This window comes from Atta colombica, unplaced genomic scaffold (genome assembly GCF_001594045.1).
Source record: "Atta colombica isolate Treedump-2 unplaced genomic scaffold, Acol1.0 scaffold125, whole genome shotgun sequence".
In the NCBI taxonomy this organism is placed as follows: domain Eukaryota; kingdom Metazoa; phylum Arthropoda; class Insecta; order Hymenoptera; family Formicidae; genus Atta; species Atta colombica.
This window is the reverse complement of record NW_017259212.1, coordinates 3,590,294-3,603,319: the sequence shown is the minus strand read 5'-3', so window position 1 is coordinate 3,603,319 and position 13,026 is coordinate 3,590,294. Positions and strand designations below refer to the sequence as shown.

At 28.2% G+C, this 13,026-nt stretch overlaps 2 protein-coding genes across 2 annotated transcripts in view; both read left to right on the top strand.

Moving 5' to 3' along the window:
* Window positions 1–357: 357 nt before the first annotated feature.
* LOC108694784 (odorant receptor 9a-like) lies at window positions 358–2,300 on the top strand. The gene is made up of 2 exons (XM_018204441.1): window positions 358–1,015; window positions 1,942–2,300. The coding sequence occupies exons 1-2, from the start codon at window positions 358–360 to the stop codon at window positions 2,298–2,300; spliced, it is 1,017 nt and encodes a 338-aa protein (XP_018059930.1).
* An 884-nt stretch (window positions 2,301–3,184) lies between these two features.
* LOC108694783 overlaps window positions 3,185–13,026 on the top strand; it is a gene marked incomplete at its 3' end in the record, with an annotated part of 14,037 nt that continues 4,195 nt past the window's right edge. The window contains exons 1-4 of the mRNA XM_018204440.1: window positions 3,185–3,274; window positions 3,436–3,904; window positions 4,488–4,718; window positions 4,807–5,141. Of these exons, the coding sequence (XP_018059929.1) occupies window positions 3,185–3,274; window positions 3,436–3,904; window positions 4,488–4,718; window positions 4,807–5,141 (1,125 nt within the window). The remainder of the gene's footprint in view (window positions 3,275–3,435; window positions 3,905–4,487; window positions 4,719–4,806; window positions 5,142–13,026) is intronic.

Sequence of the window (13,026 nt, the reverse complement as noted above, 5' to 3'; positions counted from 1 at the left end):
ATATTTTATATTTATATTTATATTTATATTTTTTATTTTATACTTATATCTATATTTTATAACTTTTTAACGAGTGACGATCAAAACTTTCTCAAGGTCACTCAGGGTCATAACCTTGACAACTATGTCAAGGTCAAGATCATTGGAGAAGGGGATTCCTCTAAATTACATATTTATTCATTTGGTAAATAAGAAATGTTTACAACTTGAAAAGGAAGTGTTTCCAAAAAACTTATGTTTTATGTATGACTTTTTTTCATCCTTATAGTGGGTGAAATATGCTCTTAGAATTTGACTAACTATTTCTGAAACACCTTGTATATTACTATTTAGATTTTGCTGATGACAACACTATTGATGGATGTCTATCTCGCTTGCGAAAACTCCTCTGAGGATCCAATTGACACGTACGTGGTGGCCTCAAGTGCAATGCTCGGAATTATCAAACTTACTATGCTGCAAATACAACGATCCACACTTTCGATCAATTTATGCTCTGCTATTCAGGACTGGTGTAACATCAAGGATGCGAGGTCGCGCGAGATCATGATTCAGTATGCACGTACAGCGAGAATAATTTCGCTGTCTCTGTTTTACTGTGGCTTCGTTTCCCTTACATTTTATCTGTTGCGACTTTTACCCTTTATAAACGCTACAGCTAACGGAAGGACGTTTGTCCTTCCGATGACCTGTCTCTTCGAGTCCGTCTCCAATCTCCAGTATGTCCTCATTACATTCTATCAGGTGATTCAGTTGTTTGTGACATATGCTGGAAACTGCTGTACGGAGGGAATTTTTGTCGGTATCACAATGCATCTGTGTGGACAGCTCAAACTTCTAATGAGCGACTTTCATCAAATCGATCACAAGTATAAATGCAAAGGAGGCAACATCATTGAAGAATTCGTCGTAAGACATCGAAAGTTGTTAAAACTCACGGAAACTATCGAAGATTCCTATAGTATAATTATTTTAACTCAGATTTTCACCAGCGCTATTTTGATATGCATAACAGGTAAGTCTTTGAATTATATATTTTCGGGGTTTTTTTATGTATAGGAGAGTTTATGATATCCAAAAGAAATATAAATATATGTATATTTTTAATTATTGCCTCAAAAAATCAAAATGTACAATATATGGTGTCTAGTAAATTTCGACAAAGCGCTTGTATGCAGATAGAGCAGATTAAGTTGAATCGAAAAATCCTCTATCATTTTCCAATTTTCGCAATAGTGAATGAGATATTAATTTTTAAAAATTGTCGAATAAGCGGGTAAAATTGACGCATAAAACAATTTTAAAATTCTTTTCAAAGTTCTTTATAAAATATCTTAAAGATGTTTCTTAAGGAATTCTTAAAAGTTTCTTAAAGTTGTTTTATACATCATTTTAGACATTTTACTCATTTTACTTTAAAAAAAAGATTACGAAAATTGCAAAATAGCAGAAAACTTTCCGACACATTTTAGTCTACTCCATTTACACACGAGCGCTTTGTCAAAACATACTGGACATCCTGTATAATTTTAATTTTAATATTCAATTTCAAATTTTATTTTATTATATGTTGTGTGTGTGTGTGTGTGTGTGTGTGTGTGTGTGTGTGTGTGTGTAACTTTGCTTTAATTGATTTCATATGTAAAAATTGTGTGAAAATGTAATATATATGAGGATTGTGTTATGTAAGTTCCTAAAAAATTTATTTCTATAATAGCATTGTAAATGCATATTTGGATATCAAAAAGCAAATAAAAATAAATATTATATTACTTTATTACAAAAGCAAGTTTACGTATTGTAAGAATATCCTATACATTTTATATTATATTAGTCTAGTTGAGCTGAGTTATGAGAGAGTCAAAATAAAATTTTTAAATAATTATAATTTTAAAAAGATCAATCAGAGACTAAAATTTTGTTAATTTGTATTAATTTAAGGCTTTGGACTCATCGTATCCTGGCACATTCATGACATAGTTATGACGGTGAAGAGCATTGTAATAATGATTGTTATGTTGATGCAATGTTTTCTGTATTCATATGCGGGTGATAATTTGAGGGATCAAAGCGAGGCCTTGTCATTCGCGCTTTATGACAGCAATTGGTGCGATTTTTCGCCTAATGATATAAGAGACTTAGCGTTTATTATGATAAAAACGAATATACCCATTCGTCTAACTGCCGGAAAATTTTTCTACGTCACACGTGCTACTTTTACGGACATTTTAAAAACTGCAGTATCTTACTTATCCGCTTTACGTGTTATGATTGATAAACAAGAAATAAATAGTTACTAGTTTACTAATAAAGATTTTTCTTCATCACATATCATGTCATATATTATTTAAGAGAAACATTTGCAGAGATGCGAAATTTTTAGTCCAATGTTGATATATAATATTAACATATAATTTTAATTTACATTAGGTAAAAATTTGACATTCTTTTCAGAAGAATATTACAAGCAAACCATTCAAAAATTCCTTATTTTGAATTTTCTTCTTAAATAAGACTATATCTTACGATAAAATTTTTTAAATAGATAAATTTAATTGTAGAAAATCATCTAACAAATATATTTGTCTAAAATTAATTTTTATATTTATTTTGACAAAGAAATTTTGTTTAAATATATGTATATAAAATTATTAATATATAAAATTACTTACTTGTAGCGTATATTATTCCAATTTTCATAATGTGAATATATCGACAACAACAAAATTTACAAAACAATTTATCCGTACTATATATTTTTCACATTTACTCATCCGTACTATATGTTTTTATGCTCAAAAGAAACTAAAATCAAAAGAACTAAATCTATAATATTTACGGTTGAAATGATATAAAGATTGCCTAGACGAAATAAAATGTAATACAGAACTAGAACTGTAGTATAAGCGTAGTATAAGCGGGAGATGAAGTTTTTCTCTTGACAGTATGCTTGAAACGCAATCATTAAGCGACAACTAACGAAATATATTCTTACAAATTCTTATTGCAATAGCTATGCATATAACAACATAATTCTCTATATTCTATGATAATGTGTTAAGAGCATAGTGGCAGGCTGGTATAAGTTTTCAAGATGAATAAAAAATAACTCGAAACACAGACAGACGTTATATCGAACATATCATCGGTTATTGGTGGCAGTTACAGTTATTACCTTAACCCGATGGCAAGTGAACGATGGAAAGACGATGTTACATATGCGATAACCCCTTTTAAATTGGTTGCGTGGTCCATTGGTATCTGGCCACTTCAAGTTCGTAATACTTATTCGTTGATATCATATGTCTTTGGCATCTTTTCCGCGGTATGAATTTTTTGAGTTTTATCTCAATAATCAATGACATATACGATTCTTTGAGGACAACGTAAATTAATATTTATTTGATATTTTATTATATGAAGATGTGTCAATAGGTCCTCTTGATTATCTTACCTTGTTTCGAGATTTATTTGGGTTGCACTGACGCAGAAACAAGCATAGATTGTCTCATGTTAATCTTTTGCGGAATACTTGGTGTGTTAAAGATAATATGGTTTCGCATTTACGCAAGAAATTTGGCTAACAATTATAGCTCTGCCATGAAGGATTATGTAACAATTGAAAATGCAAAAGAACGTGCCATCATGAGGAAACATGCTTTTATGGGAAGGACTCTGTGCTGTTTAATTTTGGGCTTTGCTTATTTTAGTTCTATAATGTATGGACTAATCGCTATTTTAGATGAATATAAGCATGTCAATATAACGAACGAAGATACCATGCCAGAGTATCCAATACCATCGAAATGCTTTATGAAGTTCTTAAATGCTCCAATAAGCATGCATAAAATCTTCTGCCTCGTCGATGTTGTTGCATTAATACTAGCGAGTACTACTAATCATGGTATTGTCAACGTGTTATTTGACATCTTTTTATCTTTTTGTTGTATTTAATCTTTAAAGATTAGCAACGTTTATTTTAAAATACATGTATACTTACATATAAGTACATTCTATGCATAAGCAATTTTTATTGTTTATTCTCTAAATCTGAATCAGTGGATCACTAATTATTTAGTGGCATACTTGGCATTGATAATCAGTGAAGTTCAATTAAAAAAGGAAGAATATTTAATATTTAATATTTGAGCATTATATTACTAAAATACTGATATTTGCACGTTAATTTGAATTTTTCAATATTCGTTGAATTTAAGTACTAAAAGGTTAGTTAGATCACATAATAAAAATTAGCTAGGTCAGGGATCTTATATTTAATTCATTGATTACCAGTGGCATATTCGACATGATAGTGATTATTGACTGATTCAGATTTAGAGAGTATTAATGCAAATACTTATATTGTCTACTAATTTAGATAACATTGTTAAAGCATAGAAGTTTTGCTTTATTTATATTAAAAAAGTATTGTTCTGCATATTTATTAGTGTATTATTATATTTTTGATTTTCTTTAATGATTAAAAGGTAACGACGCTTTGTTTCTGAATGCTACATTGCATGTTTGCGGTCAAGTGAAAATTCTGAGAGCCAATTTTCTTAATTTTGATATCAAAGGTCCGCATATCTATAATCGTTTTAACGTATTGATTGAAAGACACAAATACTTAATAAAACTGGCCAGAGAACTTGCTGAAATGATTAGTTTCGTTTTATTGATAGAATTATTTCTTATCAGTATTCTTTTATGCATAATGGGTGTGTAAATGATATACTACTTATAATTATTTTGCAAATCGTATTATGATATAAAAATCTATATTAAAGAAATACATTTTTTTTTCAGGATTTCAACTTATTTTACAATTAGGTGAAAATAACGTTGTTTTAATTACAAAAAATATAATGGTACAAAGTACCTTTCTAACACAATTAACTTTATACGGTGTTATTGGGAATTATTTAAGATCTGAAATGGAAGAAATAGGGCTTTCTATTTATCGGAGCACTTGGTACAATTTTCCTGCAAAGCTAACGAGACATATGATATTTATTCTTATGTGTTCAGATTCCCCCGTCGCTTTGCAAGCTGGAAATTTTATCGTGGTAAATTTGGCAACTTACGTAAGCATCTTAAAAACATCTCTTTCGTATTTATCTGTACTTCGTGTAATGGTAAAGGTGTGAAATATAACATATTACAATAAAGAAATAATTTTACAAATTATAAATATATAATTTAGACGAATGTTAATTTGAATGCATAAAAGAAAAAATGTATTGAAACGTTATTTTAATAAAATTGTTGATTATAATTACAAGTCATTACTACAGTCATCTGTACCAAATCTATTTTATATATAATTAATGTACAATATATTTATTTAAACAATGTGCATATATACAATATGGAGTGTATCTGAAATAATGTCCACTAATCATGGTGCTATTCCCAATAAAAAAATTGAGTCGAAAAGTCCTCTCCATTTTGCAATTTTCGGAATTCTTTTTTTTTGTTTAATTTTTTGTTTAATAAAAAATTTTAAATTAAATTTAAAAACGTATAAGACAACTTACGATGTTTTTAAGAGTATTCTTTTTTTGTTAATAACTTTTTAATGAAGGATGACCGCAGGCTAAAATCTTTCGAAGGTCACTCAGGATCATGATCTTAACAATATCTGTTAAGGTCAAAGTCATCGGAGGGTAATCCGTTATACTGTATATTTACCAAAAGTTGAATAAAATTGTGAAATTTTAATTAATTAAAAAACGGCTACGTCCGGCGATAGAGGTAAGTTTTCTGAAAAAAATGCAATTTACAATAGGTCGAGTATATTTTTTGCTGTCAACTATATTGAAAAAAATGATTTTAAAAAATTTTATTCTCAGATTACTATATATGTTAACTGCACAAATTTAAATTTCAAAAATTAAGTTATTCTTATTCGGCAATCCCTGGATCACATAATAGCTCTTTCGTATCTAAAAACGCTTCTTCGTCAACGCCAGTTCTAGCGCATCATCGTACAGAAACTGCTTCACGAAAACAGCTGTATCTTCGTCAATTTTCCGAAAATATCTTTAAAACTTGGCATATTATTCTCGATATTATTATTATATCTTTCAAAATATTACAAAATTAAAAAATCGATTTTTTTCAAAATTTTATTGCCCCTTAAGAAACATTTTAAAAATATTTCATAAAAAATATTGAAAGATATCTTAAAATTTTCTTATATATCGATTTTATTCGACATTCTTTAGAAATTAATATCTCATTAAATACAACGAAAATTGCAAAATGATACAGGACTTTTCAGTTTTTTATTATGAATAGCATTGTATGATTAAGGCATTATTTAAGATACACTCTGTGTACTTTAACTTGTTGTTAAATTAATGTAATGAAATTAAAAAAATAAATTTTTGATGTAATGCGCACATATATAGGTTCTATCTCAATCACTAATAGATTCTCTAGAAATAGAATATGAAAAATACTGTGTACTAATAAACTTGGAACAAAAGACGTGCATATTGGATTGTTCAAGAAAGGCAAGATTGTCGCCAGAACAATTTCTATCGGCGATCGCTATCTACAATTTTTGCACGCGACCAATCTAAGTTAACTTATGCAGCCAACTACCTCATCAACTTAATAAGGCCGCGATTAAGAGTGCATTCCATTTGACGCTCGCAACACATGAAATTATTTTATTCTTGTTGTTTAAATGTTAAGAAAGGATAAATAATGCTCGCAAACTTTGTGAGCGTCAAAGGAAATGTACTCCGAGTTACCTTAATGCACCCAACTACTTATTACTTTTAAAAGTTAACTTAGCTTATCCAAAACTATATAATGATATAGCGATTCGTTACTTCAATAATATAAACAACACTTTTATGCAAACCAATAAAAATTGATCATAACAGCAATTTTTTTTATTCGTAAATGACAGCCAATTTGTCTTGTCGAGTCCAACATCCAATGTCCTTATTACATTTTACCAGGTGATTTAATTATTCATGACATAAGAAGGAATTTTCGTCGGTATCACGATGCATTTTAAGGACAATTGGAATTTTAGAATTTAGATAATTGATTTTTAGCGGATCGAGTGTCACAAATACAAAGGAGACATCACTGTTAAATTCTTTATTAGCTGACTGAGATAGTGAATAATATGCAAATATAAATTTAAAAAATTAATCATTTGCACAATATATATTTTTATTTTTATTCAATCAAAAGAATATTAAATTGAAATAAAATATAAGACAATTAGAACTTACACAAAAGGAAATATATACAATAGAACTAACAATTCGTGCAATGAAAAAAGTAGTTATTCGATGAACGATAACTTAGAAAATTTAGTCATACTATATAAATTCTTGCGCAACAATGGAAATTTTGCATGAAAGCCTAATTCTCTATATTTTACTATAATGCTCTAAGAGCGTAGACAGAATGATGAATGGATATATGCCTCTAGCTGAATAAAAAATGAATCGAAATAGTGGCATTACATCTATGTACGAAGCGAATCATCAGTCATTGGCATCAGTTACAGTTATTACCTCGTCCCGATGACGAATATACGATGGAAAGACGATGTCTCGTACGCAATGATCCCCTTCAAATTGCTAACGTGGCCCATCGGTGTTTGGCCACTTCAAGTTTATAACATTTATTCGCTCTTACGATGCATCTTTGCTACCTGTTGCGTGGTACGCATCTTTTTCAGTGAACCTTGTCGCGTGATAGTCCCAGGACATATACGTAAAACATCTTCCACATCACATCGTCCTAAACAAAACTTCGCAATGGCAATACCAAGTGCTTGTTGACTCTTCCTGTACTCCTGGATAATAGATGTCATTGACAACGTGAAATATTTCTTTCTAGAGATAACGTGAGTGGGCCATGAATGAGCACGATCGTAAACCTTGAAAGTTTTGATTCAAACGAAAATCATTTTTCTTAAAATCTTTATGTCTGTTGTTGCTCATTCATGCTTAATGATAGTATTTTAATTCATTCTAAGTATATATTCTACATATATTCTATATGATTTATTTCACGATTTGTACAAGAAAAACAAAATGAATACAGAATGGCAAATAAATTCTCATTGGTCGTATTTAGTAGAATGTTTATTTTGCAGTTGTTGGAAGTTTCTTTTCGCATTGATTGAATTATATTTTTAGATCTAGGGAATAGTCCTGAATGAAGAAAACTTTGAAAGATACACATAGAAAGAAAAGTTTTCCTGAAATATCCTATAAAATTATAGGATATATAATTATAGGATATAATATCCTATAAAATTTAGATCTGAAAATAATTTTGTTGGGCTAAAATACATAAAATGCTTAAAATAATTATATAAGATGTTCAAGCTAATTGCTAAAATGTCAATATTTTTTGTAACATTGCGCATCATTAAGTTTTCTGCAATTATTTTGATGATTCAATAAAATTATGTTCAGTTTTTTATTTAAGTTTTTTATTTAAATTTTTAGATATTTCAGGAAAATCTCATTCTTTTCGTGCAGATAACATTAAATCTTTAAACATATAATTATATATATTCTTTATCTTTAAATCAGATTATATTCTAACATTTTTTTATGCTTTATGCACAGACAAAATATTGTAGCTATATTTGCATTAGTTTCTAACCTTTTTTTTCTAACATTATTTGCAATTAATATTAATAAAGATTCATCAAAGTAGAATGCAGACATATCTTTTTTAAACACATAAAGCTTTATATAATATAAATTTATACATATCAACAGAGCTTAATGGTAATATTGCCTTCCATCGAACTCTACACGAACTGCAATAACGCTGAACAGAACGTAGACAGCCTTATGTTACTCTGTTGTGGAATACTTGGTATACTGAAGACAGTATGGTTTCGCATTCACGCAAAGAATTTGACTAACAATTACAACTCTGCTCTAAACGATTATTTGATGATTAAAAACGCAAAACATCGGGCCATTATGCGAAAACATGCTTCTACGGGAAGAATTCTCTGCTGTTTCTTAATGTGTTTTTCTTACTTTAGTTGTCTATTATACACAATAATTCCTTTTTTGGGTAATGCTAATAATAAAATAAATGTAACGAGTGAGACCATGTTACAATATACAGTACCATCAAGATGTGCTTTGGAGTACTTCAATGCTCCAACAAGCATGCACACAATCTTGTGTCTCATCGAAGCTATCTCGCTTACTCTAACAAGTACTACTAATCATGGTAATATTTGCTGTTTGATATTTTTGTTTATTTTTTGGTGTTATGTAATTTAGAACATTATTTAGAACATTTTATAAACTCAAAATTATATAATTGGAATTAAAAAAAATTTTTATAATGTATATTGTGCCTTCTTGTCTGTTAACAATATCATTACGAAAATTAATATTATTTTACGATAATTATCTTCATTTAAATAATCTTCATTTAAATACATTAAAGAAAATCAGTTTTTTGATAGCATAAATAATAATAGAATCAACACAGATATTTAAATTAAATAAGAAATAATAGATACAAATTGTTTTAATATTACTACTAGTTCAAGAAGACTTACTGTAAAAAAATTATACTCTTCTAATTTATACTCTTTTGTGGATATAAATATTGTGTATGTGTGTGTATATATATATATATATATATATATATACAGAGAGTCTGGAAATAATGATAAATCTTTTGCATAGGGGCAAAATGGATTAAACTGAGAAGAAAAGTCCTCTAAAATTTTGCAATTTTCGCAATAGTTAACAAGATATTAATTGCTAAAAATTGCCGAAAACTGATCTTCAATAATTTTTTAAATACTATCAATACTCAAATACTATCAATTTTACAGAAAAACTGCATAAAACAAAAATTGTTTATTTTTTTCTTGTAGAGCTCCAAAAATTTTTAAATAATTTTTTCAGAAATTTTTTAATACCGCATTTTCTTATGTTGATAAAAATGAAAAAATGCAGTATTAAAAAGTTGATAAAAAATTCTGAAAAAATTAAATTAAAGTTCTATAAGAAGAAAATAAATAATGTTTGTCTCTTGTAGTTTTTCGGTAAAGTTGATTGTATTTGAGTAAAAAATTATTCAAGACCAATTTTTGACAATTTTTAGCAATTAATATCTTGTTAATTATTGCGAAAATTGCAAAATTTTAGAGAACTTTTCTTCTCAGTTCATTCTGCCCCTATGCAAAAATTTATCATTATTTTTCGAATACCCTGTATATTATGGGCGCAAATAAATAAAATATATATTGTAAAAATTAAAAAATATATCTATAAAGATGTAGTATGTAAGATATGAAACTAAGAACATATACAATTATACAAATGTAAAAAACTAAAATAAAAAAAACTGATATTTTAATGTAGTATATTTTAATTTAATTTTTTTTAAAAGTATATAAATAATATTTTTCAAATAATAGCAATATTGAACATCCATATATCAATCTGTATTAATATAATATTACAGCATCGTATCAATTAATTTTCTATTAAGGTAACGACTCTTTGTTTTTCAACATTACGCTGCATATTTGCGGTCAAGTGGAAGTTTTGAAAGCCAAGTTTATCGATTTTGATGTTACGAGGCCACAAGTTTATGAACGTTTCCTTACACTAATTAAAAGACACAGTTATTTGATAAGATTGGCCAGAGAACTTGCTGATACAATTAGTTTTATTTTACTAATTCAATTATCTATTATCAGTTTACAATTATGTATAATGGGTGATTATTACATCATTTGTTATTTCGTAACATATAGAATTATATTATAAGGATCTACTAAACAAGTAATTTCTTTTTTAGGTTTTCAATTTATTCTAGCATTGAAAGACAACGATACTGCTATGGCAGCTAAAAGTATAATGGTGCAGAGTGCTTTTCTGTCACAATTAACGCTATATAGTTTTGTCGGGGATTACCTAAAATCTCAGATGGAAGAAGTAGGACTTTGTGTTTATCAAAACATCTGGTATGACTTTCCCACAAAATTGACAAGAAACTTAATTTTCGTCATTATGCGGTCAGAATCTCCCGTAACATTGCGAGCTGGACATTTTATTGTGGTAAATTTATCAACCTACATGAGCATCCTAAAAGCTTCTATTACATATCTGTCAGTACTTCGAGTAATGGTAGAAACATAAAATATAAAATGTAAAATAAAAGAATTCTACAGAAATTCTAAATTGGCTTAAGATTTGGCAAGACAGAGATTTTTTTAAAGAAATATGAATTTAAAAATTGTATACTTAAAGAAACGCTCACATCGTAACATGGGACAACAAATCAGTTGATGCAAATATTGATTTAAAAAAAAAAAGAAAGACGAGATTGATATGCACTTGACAAAAAATTGTATTTATATAATTGTATATGGCTATTTATAGTTTTAATCGCGAATGCACACTTATAGTGCAGCAATCAAAATCAATGTCAGCTTGATTGAAACGATCATCGAAAAGAAGATTTGATGTGATAAGGAGATTACTTTTGGAATCTTTGTTGTTCAAATGTTACATAAGATCAAATGATACTCACGAACGTTGTAAGTGTGAATTAATCGAATAGATTCAAAGTTTTATTCCTCTCTTATTCAGAAGAATATTTCCGAGTTTTCCAATCCCTGCAAATAAATTAAAACAGTACCGATTAGCTGAATAGTTAAACAACCATTTAGTTATTTTCTATTGTTTATTGTCTTGCACTTCTCGCAGGCGATCAATTGATATAAAAGTTGTGCTAGTGACCAGTCAGCTGTTTTCAAATGACTTTAGCTTGATTTCGCGAGTTTTTTTTTACTGAAGCATTGGAAATAAAAAAACATCATCATTTGACGTCTAGGCAAGTGTTGTTATTTTTAAGCGATTTAGAACGTTTTAAATCTAGAGCAAGAATAAAAAAATTAATGCTTGATACAAACTCAATTTCGAACAATAATTAGATGATATTATATAAAATATTAACTGCATATTTTTAATATAATTTTTCTAGTTATATATTTCTAGTATAATTATATCTTTCCAAACATTTTAAATTAGTGAGGTATCTTATTATTATTATAAAAATAATATTATAAGACACTAAAAAAATATCTTTTGATTAGTATAACATTTTGAATATTTTGTAATAATATTTTAAAATAAAAAGTTTAATTATGCTTATAAATCAACTTACTTCAATTAAATCTTACATTAAAGTTAAGAAAAGAATTTTTAATACAAAGAATTATTTACTTATGATTTTCTACTATATCTTCGTAAAATTTATCTTTGCAAATATACTTCTCTCTGATCTTCAATATTCTCTAGTCGCAAATTTCGAGATGATATAAAATAAAAACTTATTTCTTCGTGATAAAGTTTTGCAGTGAGATATAATAGGATAAGGTCCCTATATGAGAAACTGACATATGCTTTATCATTAAGCTGTTAGACCAATGACACATATTTGTCCTACATTTTTCCGAATTACATATAATACAGTCATTTCTGCCATGCGTGATGGCTACAAATGTGCAAGACCACAGGACTATTCAATATTGGGGTGCATAGTGAAATGTGCTCCAATCAATAATGAATGAATGCATAAGCTGCGTTAGTTAGTGCTTACATTCGATGATACCGTAATCCTTATGCGAGAATGGCATCATGTAAAACATGGAACAAAGAAATGTCTCGCGAATTTTCTCTGTATAAGCGAGTAATGTGGCCGCTCGGTTCATGGCCTTTAGATCATAATAGAAACTTTGCAAAATTGCGTGCGCTGCTTCTTATAGTCACACAGGTAAATTTAAATATCTAATTGAAAGATATTTAATTAAAAATAAAACCGTTTTATTTATTAATATATAATTTACTCTAACATGTGAAGTGCATTTTTTTAGATAAATAAAACATATAAATATATATATAAAAAGATTTTTTTTGATAGATAAGAATTGAATATTAACTTTTGTATATGTCAATCAAAGTGTTAACTCACTAGTCAATGTATACATTT

Bases quoted from the DNA above. Each gene is read 5' to 3' on its own strand.
- LOC108694784 (XM_018204441.1), top strand. From the start codon at position 358: ATGGATGTCTATCTCGCTTGCGAAAACTCCTCTGAGGATCCAATTGAC. The intron at 1,016-1,941 runs GTAAGTCTTTGA...TATTAATTTAAG, and splicing joins TATTTTGATATGCATAACAG to GCTTTGGACTCATCGTATCC.